We start from the raw sequence: 15,940 nt of genomic DNA on the forward strand, positions 1-15,940 counted from the left end.
TTGATATGTGTAATATTTTTGATTATTATTCATATTGATGGTAATATTTTTGATTATTATTGATAAAGATATTAATAGTTTTGATTATTATTGATATGTGTAATATTTTTGAATATTATTGATATGTGTAATAATTTTGATTATTATTGATATTGATGTTAATAATCCTGATTATTATTGATATAGATAATAATTTGGATTATTATTGATATTGATTTTACTATTTTTGATTATTGTTGATATTGATGTTAATATATTTGATTATTATTGATATTGATATTTTTGAGTGGATGATCAGAACGTTGTGAAGAGTGGGAACGCCAAAGGGGACTATACGACCCGCACACACACAGGCTTTGATGTCGGCTGCTGAGTCACGTCATCATCACCGCAATCCACCGTCAGTTGCCGTTCCTTGCCGCAAGCAAATCCGCTGCCAGCCGTCTGACCTCGTTGCTTGTTGTCGGGCTCCGTCGAGTCTTCGTCACTCATCGCCCAGACAACGTCCGGATTTGGTCGCTAGTCTCCGTTTCCTTCCGCATCCTCTCGTCCCTTGCCGTCGTGTTGTCGCTAAAGGTCGTTCCCACTCGTCACCGAATCTTGTTTTTGCTCTTTTTGTCGTCGCTTTGCCGTCAACATTTTGTGATTTTCACGTTCGTCACCTTTCGTTGCTTATCGTCCGTCACAGTGTGACCGGGCCTTTAACTTACCTGGACAATTTTCCTCATCAGAGTTATCGCCACAATCATTGTCTCCATTACACATATATTTTTCTGGTGTGCAGTATCCATTATCACAAGGAAAGGAACCCTCATCGCATGGCCAGACATCTGTTGGATAAGTATATAGTTAAAGACTTAATGTACGATTTTCGTCAAATTTTGATTTTGTTATTCTTTATTCAAAATGTTGAAATAATATTAGTACTGACGGGCAGGGTTGCTGTCCATTTTTGGTTGAAATAACAAGGTAAAGTGAAAGAAACCCCACAGGTTATTTTGGCCATTTAACACGCAGTTCTATGGGAGTACGTAATATCATAATTTCTAAATTATGATAATATGTCTTTGCTCTGTTGACCTACAAAGACAACAAATGTGGCCGATTCCATTTAGGTGCAAGTTGGGACATGTGTAAACATTACAAATATGCAAAAAAATCAGGTTTGAAAAAAACAAACAATTTCATATTATAAGATCGTACATTATGGCTTTAACGCAATAATGTGTTACTGATTTACAGGCTCCATAAAGAACCACAAAGAAAGCCATCGCATATATGTGTAACATATCTGTGTGACAAGATTGCTCATCAGAGTTATCGACACAATCATCGTATTCATCACATACCCAATCTTGTATTATGCACTCTACTTTAGCACAAGGAAACCCATCGCATGACACAACTGTTGGCCATGTATATAAGGTCGGGGAGATTTATAGCAATTACCAACTGTACAAAATGTCCCAAAATGTCGCGGTACCACATTGAATGTTCATAAGTTTTGTAAATATCGCTCACCGTCAAATAAACATGGTTGTTTGATGGCATGTAAAACCGAGTCATTTTAAAGAAAGGTTGAACAATGATGGCGCTAGTTATCTAAAATCTTGTTTGCATCTTTACAAGGGTTAGACACTTGTAAAATGGTATTAGAACATCAGCAAACAGACTAACATATGACAAGGTAATTTTCAAAAAACATTTTATCATGAAGTGAATGGTATAACTCATATTATTTGGCTAATTTAAATTTAAAATATATCTAAACTACGCCCCTCAATTTGCACACAAATGTACAGTTTATAGAATTAAAATTACCACAAAAAAACAGAAAAAGATTAATAATTTGATATAAACACGAAAATATATGTTAAAGATTGCAACAAATATATATGTGTGATAGCTGATTGTTAGTATGATAGCTGATTGGCATTATTCCGATCCAGAATTGAACATTATGCATGTATTTATAATGATGTTTTCTTAGATAAATTAATAAATGATCACATCAAACAACCGTGTTAAAACAACAACGGGTGCAAAATGACAAACTTGAATTCATTATGTAACTTACCTGTACAATTTTGCTCATCCGAGTTGTCGCCACAATCATTTAATTCATCACATATCCAGTTTTTTGGAATACAGTCTCCTCTAGGACAAGTAAACCCATAAGGACAGTAAACTGTTGGATAAGTAGTTACGGTCGGTGAAATGTATAGCAATTACATGAATTGTACAGAATGTTCTAAAGGTCGCGGTACCATTCTGAATGTTCATAACTTTTGTAAATAGCCAAATAACTTTTGTAAACAGCCAAATAAAAACAACAGTTGCAAAATGACAAACTGAATTCATTATGTATCTTACCTGGACAATTTTGCTCATCAGAGTTATCGCCACAATCATTGTCTCCATCACATTCATATTCTTCTGGTGTACACTCTCCATTAGCACAAGGAAACCCATCGCATGGCACATCTGTTGGATAAGTAGTTAAAGCAATAATGTGTTACTGATTTTAGGCTCCATTAGCACAAAGAAAGCCATTGCATATAGCCATGCATATGTTGCACATTCTTCTGTTATACACTCTTCATTTGGACTATGGTGATTTTGACAAATTACATGCGAAGTGAGTGAAAGGAAACAAACAAACTTTAACTTGTTGGACATGTAGTTAAGGCACGATAATACAGCAATTATATGAATTCTGGAAGATGTTCTTTGATAGTTCAATGTTCAATTTGTACCTAAGTTCTATAAAACATATCCATGTACAAAGTACTCACATTTTATGGAGACTCGACGTTTCGAAACCTATACTTGTCTGGTTTCCGAATCATGAGGGATAACTTTCAATGACTTTATCCAGCAACACCAGTGGTGTTACTAGAAGATCTATTGTTTCTAGAATTGTTCTGGATCAAATGGTCATAACCGTGACTGAGGTTGTGACTTTGTACATGGATATGTTTTAAAGAGCTTTACTACAAATCACACGAATTGTAACAAAAGACATACGATTTCATTTTAAAAGATCTGAATATCTGTCTAAGTGCGACACATAAAAAATAGTGAATATAAAACTGTGCTACCAAGATTCATCATGAGAGTGGTCTTGTAAACAATAATAACAATGAGTGCTGAAAGTATAACAGGTTGATATACAATGGAGATGAGGGCTATTCCATTTATTTAGACACTCCACTATGGAAAGTACACAATACAAATTATATATTTATAATGTCAGAAGTGAATACTAAATAGTAATCTTTACATCTTTATATTTTTCTGGTTGAATTAAAATATAGCCAAAAAGAGTAGTTTGATTTCCTGTAATGTACAAAGTGTCCCATAAAAAGAAAAATGTAGAAAATGAATCGTATTGTGTGATGGTACAACAAAACAATGTAATTTTTTCAGATATTATTTATTAATCCTTCTTGCAACTGTTTGCTAAGTTTCAATTCCGTATCTTAAAACCAACTTAACTTATGAGCGCTAGATGACAGGGGTGTCAAGAGTGGCTAACCATCAAAATATCGCACAACGAAAGTTGAACACAGGCTCACGTTTGTTTTCAGATTTTTTCTTTATTACCGTTTCTCTTATTTTTCATTGTTAAACTTATTGAGCAAAAGAAACATATTGAAAAATAAAAATATTGTACACTGAAAATAAACAAGTTTTAGAACTTCTTGACTCTTGGTGGTTACAAATAAAGGAAAGTGGTCATTAGAGAAGAACACATTTTTGGTGAAAGCAGTTCTGCACGCTGTATCTCATGTCATCAGCATAGTGAAATGAATAAGAATCTTTTTCATTTAGGCCATGTTTGGAATTTGTTGACTTGAAATCGCTGCAGTTTGTTTTTACATTTCTGACTGAACTCTTGAAATAAAACTGAATAAGTTTTATTCTTTGCTTATCAGAATATAATACTGCATTTGCCATGCTATGTCTGGGCCTACTCAAGTGCCCCTCCAAATGCACGGTGGCTGTGACTGTGGTATAATGAACCTCGTGTTGCATTATGTCCCGTAAAGAGCTTGCTAAGGAATGCGTGGATTTAAGTACTTAGGTTGTGAACTTGACATTCACATGGGTACTAGTAGGGGGTACATGTAGATTATGTCATGAAAAGGATATTTATAATAATATTAACATTAACTTTGATTATTTTCAAAAATCTACATGTTACCTTGTTTTGGACACCCGGTACAAACAAAAATTAAACAAGCAAGTTTCATTTGAAATATGGAATTATACAGCCTGTCACAAAAAAAGTTGTGCAAGTGAAAAGCGCCCTCTTTGGCAATTAGAAAATACCGTTGTGACACGATGCTTACATCAACGGGCATAGTCTTAGCTCTCAAATACCGTTTGTTCTGTTCAATTTGCTTTTTTTGATCTCGAGATATGCTTTATTAACGACGAAAGGGTAAAATCACAATTGTGCCACTTTTACTAGGGAGGAGAGCTTTGCATGTAAATAAGCGCTAGCATCAAGTTTATCAAAAGTTTCTTCGTGAAATCAAAAGAATGCATCAATTACACAACACAAATGTTTTTTTACTGTTTTTACTATTTTATCATGATGCGGGAATAATGATTCTCTTTTTCCACAAAAAAGATAAATATTTCACATTCTGCTGCAAAATTAAATATATGTGCATGTCAATGATTTTATCATGGTAAATACTGTTCTCTTAGTCACTGAAGACATGTTAAAAGACAAACAAATATTGCACACTAAGGTCCGTATGCACAAAAGAGTTAGAGAGGGTCTAAAGTTAGACCTAGTTAGAACTGGAATTAAGTTCCACCAGGAATGGTCCTTTACTCTTATTTCCTTCCTAGAGTAGCTAGCAAATTCTAAAGATTTTAATGCAACGTTCAAAAATAATACAAAATAACATAAGCAAATGTAAAGGAAAATGTCCTTTCTTATGGTACTAAATGTTGGGAGAGAAATTAGACAAAATAATGCACGAGCGCTGATGTTGATGCGAATAATGCGTCTAATGCACGAGCCCCGAAGGGAGAGCGCGTCAACATCAGCTATATCATTGATTTACATGTACAGCTCTCTTCCCTAGTAAAAGTGGGACAATTGTGATTTTACCCTTTCGTTGTTAAATAAACATATCTCGAGATTGCAACAAGCAAATCGAACAGAACAAACGGCATTTGAGAGCTAAGACTGCGCCCTTGACGTTGATGTAAGCATAATGTCACCACAATATTCTCTAATTGTCAAAGAGGGTGCTTTTCACTTGCACAACTTTTTTGAGACAGGCTGTATGGACGCCTCAGAACATCATGAAAGAAAGAAAGAAGATATACAGATCATAGATCGAGATGCAAAAGTCACTAGAGAATGTTTTACAAATGGGCCAGCTATTGCAGTTAAAATCCACCCCCAATGGAATACATGACCTTAATCTTCCAAGCAGGAAGTGTGAATTACAAATGGGATCATGCTAATTTGAAATTAACACCCTCTGTGTGAAAGATTAAGATCATGTCTTCCATAGGAGAATAGTCCAATAGGCAAGACTGACAGATGTGAATATCAAAGAGCGATCAAACAATGAGGAACATTAAAGCCTTCTATGATATATACCTTCCTCCTGGTTACGTTTCAGAGTCTTTTTGGCGACAAGGACTTGTCCGGCCGGCGGAATTTTCCAACCTGGGCTGGTAAAATAAATGTTAGAAGCATGCATGAAATTGAGTTGTACTTAAGACTTAAAGTGAAATTTAAAAAAAAATATTATTTTCAATATAAGATATTGCAGAATGTTGCTGAAATAAATGACATGAATTGAATAAACTTACATAACATATACATATAACTACTGAAAATAAAATGAGAAAGACTAAATAAAGTTGTCAAGTTATTACGAATATTACGAATAGCTATTGTTCCAATTTCCGCATAACTCCAATTATCAAATTATTATAAACTGTTCCTATATAGCCTGTAAGGCCCAATGCTTGATTCCAAATTAGCGGCAGCGATTTTTAAGAAATTCATGAATTTATCGAAAAACTTTTCGGAGAATGCCTACTTAATGATCAGTACCCTTAACTGTAGTGTTCTATTCAAACCACGGCGTTAACCACTAGACCATCACAACCTGCTGTAATCTTATTTCTTCAGTGTCTCGATCAACAATAATATTGTTAAAATTGCTTTTAAGTTCGTTCAAATGAGGTGATATTACTTTTTAACAAGTTAATTTGGCTTGAATATTTTGTAAGTCAAGGCAGTATTTTGCTTGAATAAATAAATATCACTGGAGTCAACTGGACGATTCTGACGATTATTATTCGATATAATGGACAAGGCCGGCTACTATTTTGTTAGTGACACTTGGTCACCAATGGTCACGCACGATTGCGATACGGGGCCGTTTTGAGAATGACTTTCCAACCTACGACTCGATTATTCCACCAATCAATTGTTTGGTAATTTTCCATTCGTCGATTAAATGCGTGCAAAAAAACCTGATTTTCAAATCAGCTTGTGCATTCTTAAGTTCTGTCAAGAATGATTTCTTTTTTTACCATTTCCGTCAAATTTTAATTTTTGTTTAATAATTTCTTCACCGATGTGTATAAGATATCGTACGAATATGAATGATTATGATTAGTGGGAAATACTCTGGGAAAACCTATAATACTAAATTTAATACCCAAGGTGCAAACATAACTGGGAAAACCTATAACAAGCATATAAGTGATAATAAAAGTGCTCAATTTTATCGGAATTGTGTGTTATAAAAGGTGGTATTAAAAATGTTTCACAAAGTGTTTCTCATAAAATGAAAATATATTTACACTTGCGCTTAGAGTGTATGTCTATGCATTGTATTAATGCCAAATTAATGACGAATATAAAACACAAACGTTTTTCAAAAAATGAATGACAAAAGATAAAATAATTTTTACAGTTCCGTGAACATTGTCAGGTGAGACGAATTGAATGCTCGACGAAAATTAAAATGAAATACAATGAAATTTCAATGAAAATTTCAATGGAAGATGAAATTGATTTCGAGTTTCTGCGAATGCAATTTTTGGACGAATTTAAATTTTTTTTTTACTGATACGAAAATAACTGAGAAAATCAAATTGACTTACCTGTTGACAGATTAATAGCGACTACAGCAAACAGACACCAAATATCGAGCAACTTCATCTTTCTGATTTGCTTATAAAATCAGGATAACCAAATAAATTATTTTATTTTATTATTTTATTTTATTTGCAGCTTATATTAAACGATGTTTCTCCAAGCGAGTCAGGCAGTGGAATGATGGCTATAATGCTTCAAAGTCGAAATTTGCCTATCAAACACCAGCTTGCCAAGTGACTCGAAATTCATTAACTTTTAAATTAAATTTTAGAAATGGTAAGCCTAAAAGTACCAGCGAATCTACACCAGCTTAAAAGTGTCTCAAAATTCATTAACTTTAAAATTAGACCATGGCCCAATGAACCTGACCCAATGATATAGAACAAAGCCAGTAGACTATGAGGCATGAGCATTTATCTTTCACTTCTGTAGTCCCTCTTGCGCACTACATGAAAACATAACAAATCAAGAGTAAAGATATGTCTGAATTAATATCCAGAAAGTTCCCACGTTTTACTTGGGACATTTAGGAGTTATTTGGGGTTCAAAATGTGTTTTTCGTGATTTTTTTCCATTTTTGCCCAAAAATGTCAAATATTAAAATAGCTGTAACTTTAAAAATAAATTGAGTAGAAATTTCATTTCTATTGTAGATGTTACATGTTACATGGATGTCTAATACTGGTGAATAAAAATGTCACAACACAACTCTAAAATATAAAAATATGGCAAAAATCATATTTTTGTGCTATTTTGGGCATTTTTGACCTAAAAATGTAATTTTTGCATGGGAAAAATATAAATATATATTTTATTGATTTAAAAAATATGTCATTATATCAACCTAGTTATTCTGAACAAAAAAGTTAATGATGGTGAATGGCTGTGAGCTATTGTGTTTGATCTATGGCCCTTTCAAATTCACATATGGACTAAAATAGCATGTTTTTGTAAATTATTCCAATATTAGGCTGAAAATGGTACTTTTTTTGTAATTATAACAAAATTTTCAGTGTTTGGAAAGTGGGAACTTCACATATATTATGGATATATTATAGTACTTTCATTTTAAGCTATTTGTAGATCCACTGGTAGCTCGGTTTCCATGGCAGCAGCAATAATATTGGTCAATTTGACTAATTTCAATGCAGCAAAATCATTTTAGTCATAATTTTACTGCATTTTAAGTAGATAAAATTGCTGCTTAACATTAAAGTACAATTACATGTCCATAATATTAAGTGAAGTTCCCACTTTCCAAAAACTAACAAGTTGGTTAAAATGGCCATAAAGGACCATTTTTGGCGTAATATTGGAAATATTGAACAAACATGTTTTTGAAGTTTTGTCCCCACTGTGACCTTTGACCCCTCGTGGGAACCATAGGGGACATAGCAAAAAATGGAACCAATCAAATCTACATTATTTCAGGTTTAAGGATGCAAAAAAACATTGGGTCACTATGTAGGAATATAAAATCCCAAACCCATAGCGCCGCTAACTCATATCACACGGCTAAGAACCAATAAGGTTGCAGGAACTTTCTAAAGTGTTTAAGAATATTCAAATAAGTGAGGGCAACACAATCTTGCTGATATTACTTGCCTTATCAAGTAGGCTAATAAAGACTCCTGAAAATAGTTCATGAAACTCGAACATTTTTAAAGTCCACACAACAAAGGTAAAAAGGTTACGTGTTTTTGTTGGTTCGACTTAACACGAGTAAGTCAAACACACTTTATTTTCTCCTTTTGTTGACACTCATTTTATCAAGTTAGAAATACTAAGATCCTAAGGCACTTATTGCATCGCAATCAAAATTAAATAATTAACCAACTTAACTTCTTGAATTTGTCCTCTCACAAAATTCAGTTAAATAACTAAAATGTTTGTCAGCATCGCAAAAAAATTCATGGAACCACTCTTTGATGAAGTTTTATATGCTATATAATGTTGTGTGAATTTAAAAATTAAGTAAACAATTTGGCATTTTTAGTTGTGTAACCCACAATCAAGTACTGCTAACCACGTGATCTTAAGTTATTATTACTTAAAATATATTGGTTGTCATAATCAGACAAGTCGAGGCATCTCATTACCACAAAACTCTCAGTAAACTCAACAAATAATTTCTTGGAGGATCCAGGTTTTTGAAAAGGATATTAACCGAGTGCGCTCAAAAAATATTTAGTTTGTCCGAATTTTACGGCAAATGCAAATTCGTCCATTCTGCGGAACCCGAATCGGAAAATGTTACATAAAAATAGGGGTCAAACCCTGTTCCCTCAATTGTTGAGGGGAGGGGGCCCTGGCACATCAGCAACGGACAGATCGCACTCACACACAAAACGAATCAAGTTGCACATATTCAATATTGATGTCAACATGCAGTATTTAATCTCAGTTCAGACTTATAATAAATTTGTTATTTCCTCTAACATGTTCTGTTCATTATTATTAAATGTTTTGACAGATGTCCTCAGCAAACACAAGACGTTTTAAAAACGTTTTAAACGGGTTACATCATGGTTTTGGTTTTGATGAAAAGGTTTTAAAAACATCAAATATCGGGTTTTATAAAGGTCGTGAAAACGTTTTACAAAATTTGGTATGAAAACACACTACATCATTTTAAAAATGTCAAAACGTTTTTGTCGAATATTTTTGTCAAATATGTTTTAATATTTCGTTTTAGCCCTATTGGTTCAGCGGTTCTTGAGAACATATCAAGAGCTATCTCAAGAACCACTTGTGGGCTTGTTTGTACTCATTTTAATGGATTTTTCGTTTAATTCCAAAAAAAATCTGAAATGTTCGAAATTTTAAAGAAAGTTTGGAACTTGTCATCTGCAGTGGACACCTATATGTAGAGGCCCGGATGTAGAGGGTTATAAGAAGAGATGAGAACATTGAGAACTCCGAAGCGTAGGATATTGTCTCCTTAAGCTTCCATAGATCCATTTATTTATTTATTTATTTATTTATTTATTTATTTGTATGGTTGTTTGTTTGTTTATTACTTCATAATTTATTTATTTATCTATGTAATTATTTATTATTTAACTTGTGGTGATCAATCAATGCACTGGCACTCTTCTCCCTTTTCCCATCACGGTAAATCTGTAAAGAAAAATAAATGCGTAATGATAATGTAGTTTGACTTGCTATTCATGTATTCTTTTTCTGATTTCTTGCAACGCAACAAGACAAGTAACGAGAATGAACATTTTCAGCAAATTCATATTCGGGGGATACTTCCATGCAGTAACTTGTGCACACCACATCTGTTTGACCCCGCAAGAAAACCTCATTAGAACCCATTTTGCTCAGTCATTTAGAAGACGAGGTTGCTACATCAGTGCGCAAGGTAAATGATAAAGTGGTTTTCCAAGTGAAGTGCCGGATGCATGCTGTTAGACCATTAGGCTTATAAAATAAACGCCGTGTCAGACAAAAATCTTCAAACATGGCAAAAGCTCCTAGTCAGCAAAATCCTGCGATACTGAGGTCTTCATCAGTGCTCGCTCAGTCAGTGTTGCCAATGCCTTATAAGCAGTGTAAGATGCACAAAGGCGTGGCGAATCAACAGCTGACCTACCAATCCGCGCCCAATGCCAACGGACAAACACTTCAAAACCCGAAATAATTACTTTGGTTGCACATTAGCGTGGGTCGAAAAACACTTTTTTTCTCGGATCTACTTGGATTTTACTGGGGTACATTCTAGTATTGTGCTGAAATATCAGTAAGATCGAAGTATGTTTCACCCAGGCAGTAGATTTTCACAAATTCCCTACTTTTTGCTATTTCTTACTGAATAACTCTATATTATAGAAATTAGTACAAACAATATGGCAAAAATAGGCATTCAGATGCCATCTAACCAATATTAAACACTTTGAGTACTTTGTTTGGACCGTCTAGAGCATCACCAAATAGCAAGCAGCTCCATAATGCTACCCCTACCCATTAATTTAGCAACTTAAATATCATCAATATTTAGCAATGTGTTTAGCAAAAAATAATGGTAACCATTTGGAGACTGCTTGATATTTGGTGATGTTCTGGAGGGTCTAAACAAACTACCCAATTGTTTAATATTGGCTAAGATGTCATCTCAATGCCTACTTTTCCCAGGTTGTTTCTAATGATTTCTCTATATAGAGTTATACAATAAGAAATAGCAAATAAGTAGAGATTTTGTGAAAATCTACTGCCTGGGTGAAACATGCTCCGATCTTACTGATATTTTAGCACAATAGTAGTATGTCGGAACTTACCCGTGGGACAATTTTGCTCATCCGAGTTGTCGCCACAATCATCGAGTCCATCACATACCCATGGTTCTAGTATGCACACTCCAGTAGGACAAAGAACCGCATTACATTCCCCATCTATGTAGTAGACAAGAGGTTAAGGTAAGTGAGATTTAATATAACAATGATTACATGAATTGTACAGAATGTCTCAAAGGTCGCAAACTGCTCAGTGCAATAAATGACAGCTATTACTTTTACCCGCTGAGCAGTCGCCATTTTGAATGTTTATAACTTTTGTAAGCAGCAGTTGCAAAATGACAAATTGAATTCATTGTGTAACTTACCTGTGGGACAATTTTGCTCATCCGAGTTATCGCCACAATCTTTGACTCCATCACATTCATACCACGCTGGTAGGCAATCTCCATTAGGACAAAGAAACCCAGTGCATTGCCCATCTAGTAGACAATAAGATAAGGTCAGTGAGATTTATAGCAATGATTACATAAGTTCTACAGAATGTCTCAAACTCGCAGACTGTTCAGTGCAAGAGGTGGGTAAGTACAATAGCTGTCATTAATGTTCTCAGGGCAGCTATTGCATTTACCCGCTGAGCAGTCGCCATTTTGAATATTTATAACTTTTGAAAATACTATTATACTTACAAGCAAATAAGAACAACAACAGTTGCAAAATGACAAACATGAATTCATTACTTTGACTTACCTTGACAATTTCGCTCATCCGATTTGTCGCCACAATCATCGTGTGTATCACATCTATCCTCTTCTGCTAAACACTGTCCAGCTCCATTAGCACATCGAAAGCCCTCGCATGGCCCATCTGTTGGACAAGGAGTTAAGGTCGGTGAGATATATAGCAATTACATGGATTATACAGAATGTCCCAACGCCTAATTAATTTTTTCTCTTTCCATCCTTTACAATTTGTATATCATTATCTTCTGTCCCTATCTCTTCATTAGTTCGGTTACCATTTGTCATGAAGCTGTCCTGGTTTTCAAGCAACGCCCATCCACCTCTTTTCTGTCCTCGTTCGTTCTTTCTTTCCATTTTTATCCATTGGTATATCATTGTTTATTCTGTCTCTCTTCACTGCTCTTTGTCAGTTCATCATTTGGTATGAAGCTGTCCTTTTTTACAAGCAACGCCGCAACGCCATATAGCCGCGCAAAACAAACTCAATGTTAACCATATCACTTCATTTGAAAATGTTCACTAGGCGCATAATTATAGGCGTATTATAGGCTAGGCTTGGTGATATTTTAGTATCAGCAATTTTATGTAAAGGCCTATGGCCAATTAAATGAGACAATTATCCCCATATAGTTTTAATTTGATTTGCTACCCTGCGATATCATTACCATGAATGTAATGAACCAGTTAACATGTTGATGTGTTCCGTGGAAGAGGCTGACAAATAAATGAATGAAAATAAAATAAAGATTCAAAGATACTTTGGGTATACCAGTTTTATTGCAAAATGACAGACTTAAATTCAAAATGTAACTTACCCGTGGGACAATTTTGCTCATCCGAGTTGTCGCCACAATCATCGAGTCCATCACATACCCATGTTTCTAGTATGCACGCTCCCGTAGGACAAAGAACCGCATTACATTGCCTATCTATATAGTAGACAAGAAGTTAAGGTAAGTGAGATTTAATATAAAAATGATTACATGAATTGTACAGAAGGTCTCAAAGGTCGCAAACTGCTCAGTGCAATAAATGGGTAAGTACAATAGCTGTCATTAATGTTCTCATGGCAGCTATTGCTTTTACCCGCTGAGCAGTCGCCATTTTGAATGTTTATAACTTTTGTAAGCAGCAGTTGCAAAATGACAAATTGAATTCATTGTGTAACTTACCCGGGGAACAATTTTGCTCATCCGAGTTATCGCCACAATCATTGACTCCATCACATTCATACCACGCTGGTATGCAATCTCCATTAGGACAAAGAAACCCAGTGCATTGCCCATCTAGTACACAGTAAGATAAGGTCAGTGAGATTTATAGCAATGATTACATAAGTTCTACAGAATGTCTCAAAGGTCGCAGACTGTTCAGTGCAAGAGGTGGGTAAGTACAATAGCTGTCATTAATGTTCTCAGGGCAGCTATTGCATTTACCCGCTGAGCAGTCGCCATTTTGAATGTTTATAACTTTTGAAAATACTATTATACTTACAAGCAAATAAGAAAAAAACAATTGCAAAATGACAAACATGAATTCATTATTTTGACTTACCTTGACAATTTCGCTCATCCGATTTATCGCCACAATTATTGCGTGTATCACATCTAAACTCTTCTAGTAAACACTTTCCATTAGGACAAGTAAACACAGTGCATGACACATCTGTTGGACAAGTAGTTAAGGTCGGTGAGATATATAGCAATTACATGCATTATACAGAATGTCCCAAGGGTATCGGTACCATTTTGAATGTTCATAACTTTTGTATAATACTGCCCACAGCCACAGGCCAAACAACAGCCGTAAACTTACCAGGGGGACAATTTTGCTCATCCGAGTTGTCGCCACAATCATTTTCTCTATTACATACAATATATTCGTCTATGCACTCTCCATTAGAACAAGAAAATCCACCGCATTCTTTTGGATAAATAGTAAGGTCGGTGAGATGTATAGCAATTACATGAATTGTACAGAATGTCCCAAAGGTCGCGGTAGCATAGCCAAATAAACACGGTTGTTTGATGGCATGTAAAACCGAGTCATTTTAAAGAAAAGTTGAACAATGATGGCGCTATTTATCTAAAATCTTGTTTGCATCTCTACAAGGGTTAGACACTTTTTAAAAGATTGGAATGTCTGATTAAGTATCATGCCCCATTAATACGGTACATCTATGAGCCATGAATTGAGACACTTTTTTTAAATTCTTACTACATTTAGTGGGACAAAGGACAATAATATTAATAGTCTGGCTATTTTCATCAGATATTTTCTAAACTGCTGCAACCGTGCTTTGAGTCTACACATATCACTGAGGGCCGTACAGATTCAGACATTTAGTGCTGTGGAATACAAACTACAAATACAATGGGTAAGTAACTGCAACACAAATGAAGTTGTGACTATAAATGTGTGCTACCAAGATGTGCACAAACTGGGATTGATCGCATGGCACATCTGTTGGATAAGTAGTTAAAGCAATAATGTGTTACCAACTTTGGTGTTACTGAGTTAATTTACAGGCTCCATTAGCCATGCATATGTTGCACATTCTTCCGGTATGCACTCTTCATTCGGACAATGGGGACAATTCGGACATGAATTGAGACACTTTAAAAAAAATTCTTACTACATTTAGTGAGACAAAGGACAATTAATAGTCTGGCCTTTTTCATCAGATATTTTCTAAACTGCAGCAACCGTGCTTTGAGTCTACACATATCACTGAGGGCCTTACAGATTCAGACATTTAGTTTTGTGGAATACAAGCTACAAATACAATGGGTAAGTAACTGCAACTTGAATGAAGTTGTGACTATAAAAGTGTGCTACCAAGATGTACACAAACTGAGATTGATCATGAGAGTGATCTTGTAAACAATAAAATGAGTACTGAAAGTAATAACCGGTTGATATACACTGGAGATGAGGGCTAATCCATTTAGTTCCACAATCCCTTATGGAAAGGTACAATCCAAATTATATGTTTATATGAAAGAAGTGAATACTAAATAATAATCTTTACATATTTATATATATATTTGTTTATTCTGTTTGAATTCAAATTTAGCCAATAAAGAATAGTTTGATTTAATGTAATATACAAACATTAATAGAACAAGCAAGTTTCATTTGAAATATGGAACTATTTGGACGCATCAGAACAGAAAGAAAGAAAGATATACAGATCATAAATCGAGATGCAAAAGTCACCAGAGAATGTTTTGCAAATGGACCTTAGTCAAACAGGAAGTGTGAATTTTGCCTTATACATTTTCAGCTATTTTGATGATATTTGTCTGTAAAATTCCTATCTATTAGCATTGTAGCACATCTACTGATCACTTGGTGGTCTTGGTATGGCGTCGTCCATGGGCCAAATAAATGCGACAATTATCCCCATTATCGTTTTAATATGATTTGCTACACTGTGATCATATCACTAACGATGAATGTAATAAATCAGTTAACATGGTTAATGAGTTCCGTAGAAGAGGCCGACTAATAAATGAATTAAAATAAAATAAAGATTGGGAGATTCACTTACAACAGACAACAATATTGATGTTTTCGGTTTGTACTTTGCATACTTTGGTTATACTAGTTCTATTGCAAAATGACTAACATGAATTATAACCCGTGGCAGAGACAACCTTACTCATCCGAAAGGTCCTCACAATCACCTTTTCCATGACATGCATACAATGGGTAAGTAACTGCAACTTGAATGAAGTTGTGACTATAAAAGTGTGCTACCAAGATGTACACAAACTGAGATTGATCATGAGAGTGATCTTGTAAACAAT

At 34.7% G+C, this 15,940-nt stretch overlaps 1 protein-coding gene across 1 annotated transcript; it reads right to left on the reverse strand.

The window, feature by feature from the left end:
• Positions 1-9,548: 9,548 nt before the first annotated feature.
• Positions 9,549-14,670, reverse strand: LOC140144411 (uncharacterized). The gene is made up of 8 exons (XM_072166220.1): positions 14,655-14,670; positions 13,683-13,793; positions 13,301-13,414; positions 12,944-13,057; positions 12,136-12,252; positions 11,754-11,867; positions 11,431-11,544; positions 9,549-10,270 (listed from the first exon to the last, which is right to left on the reverse strand). The coding sequence occupies exons 1-8, from the start codon at positions 14,668-14,670 to the stop codon at positions 10,260-10,262; spliced, it is 711 nt and encodes a 236-aa protein (XP_072022321.1). The 3' UTR covers positions 9,549-10,259.
• Positions 14,671-15,940: the final 1,270 nt, after the last annotated feature.

The sequence above is a fragment of the Amphiura filiformis genome, unplaced genomic scaffold, assembly GCF_039555335.1.
Source record: "Amphiura filiformis unplaced genomic scaffold, Afil_fr2py scaffold_53, whole genome shotgun sequence".
NCBI classification, from domain to species: Eukaryota; Metazoa; Echinodermata; class Ophiuroidea; order Amphilepidida; family Amphiuridae; genus Amphiura; species Amphiura filiformis.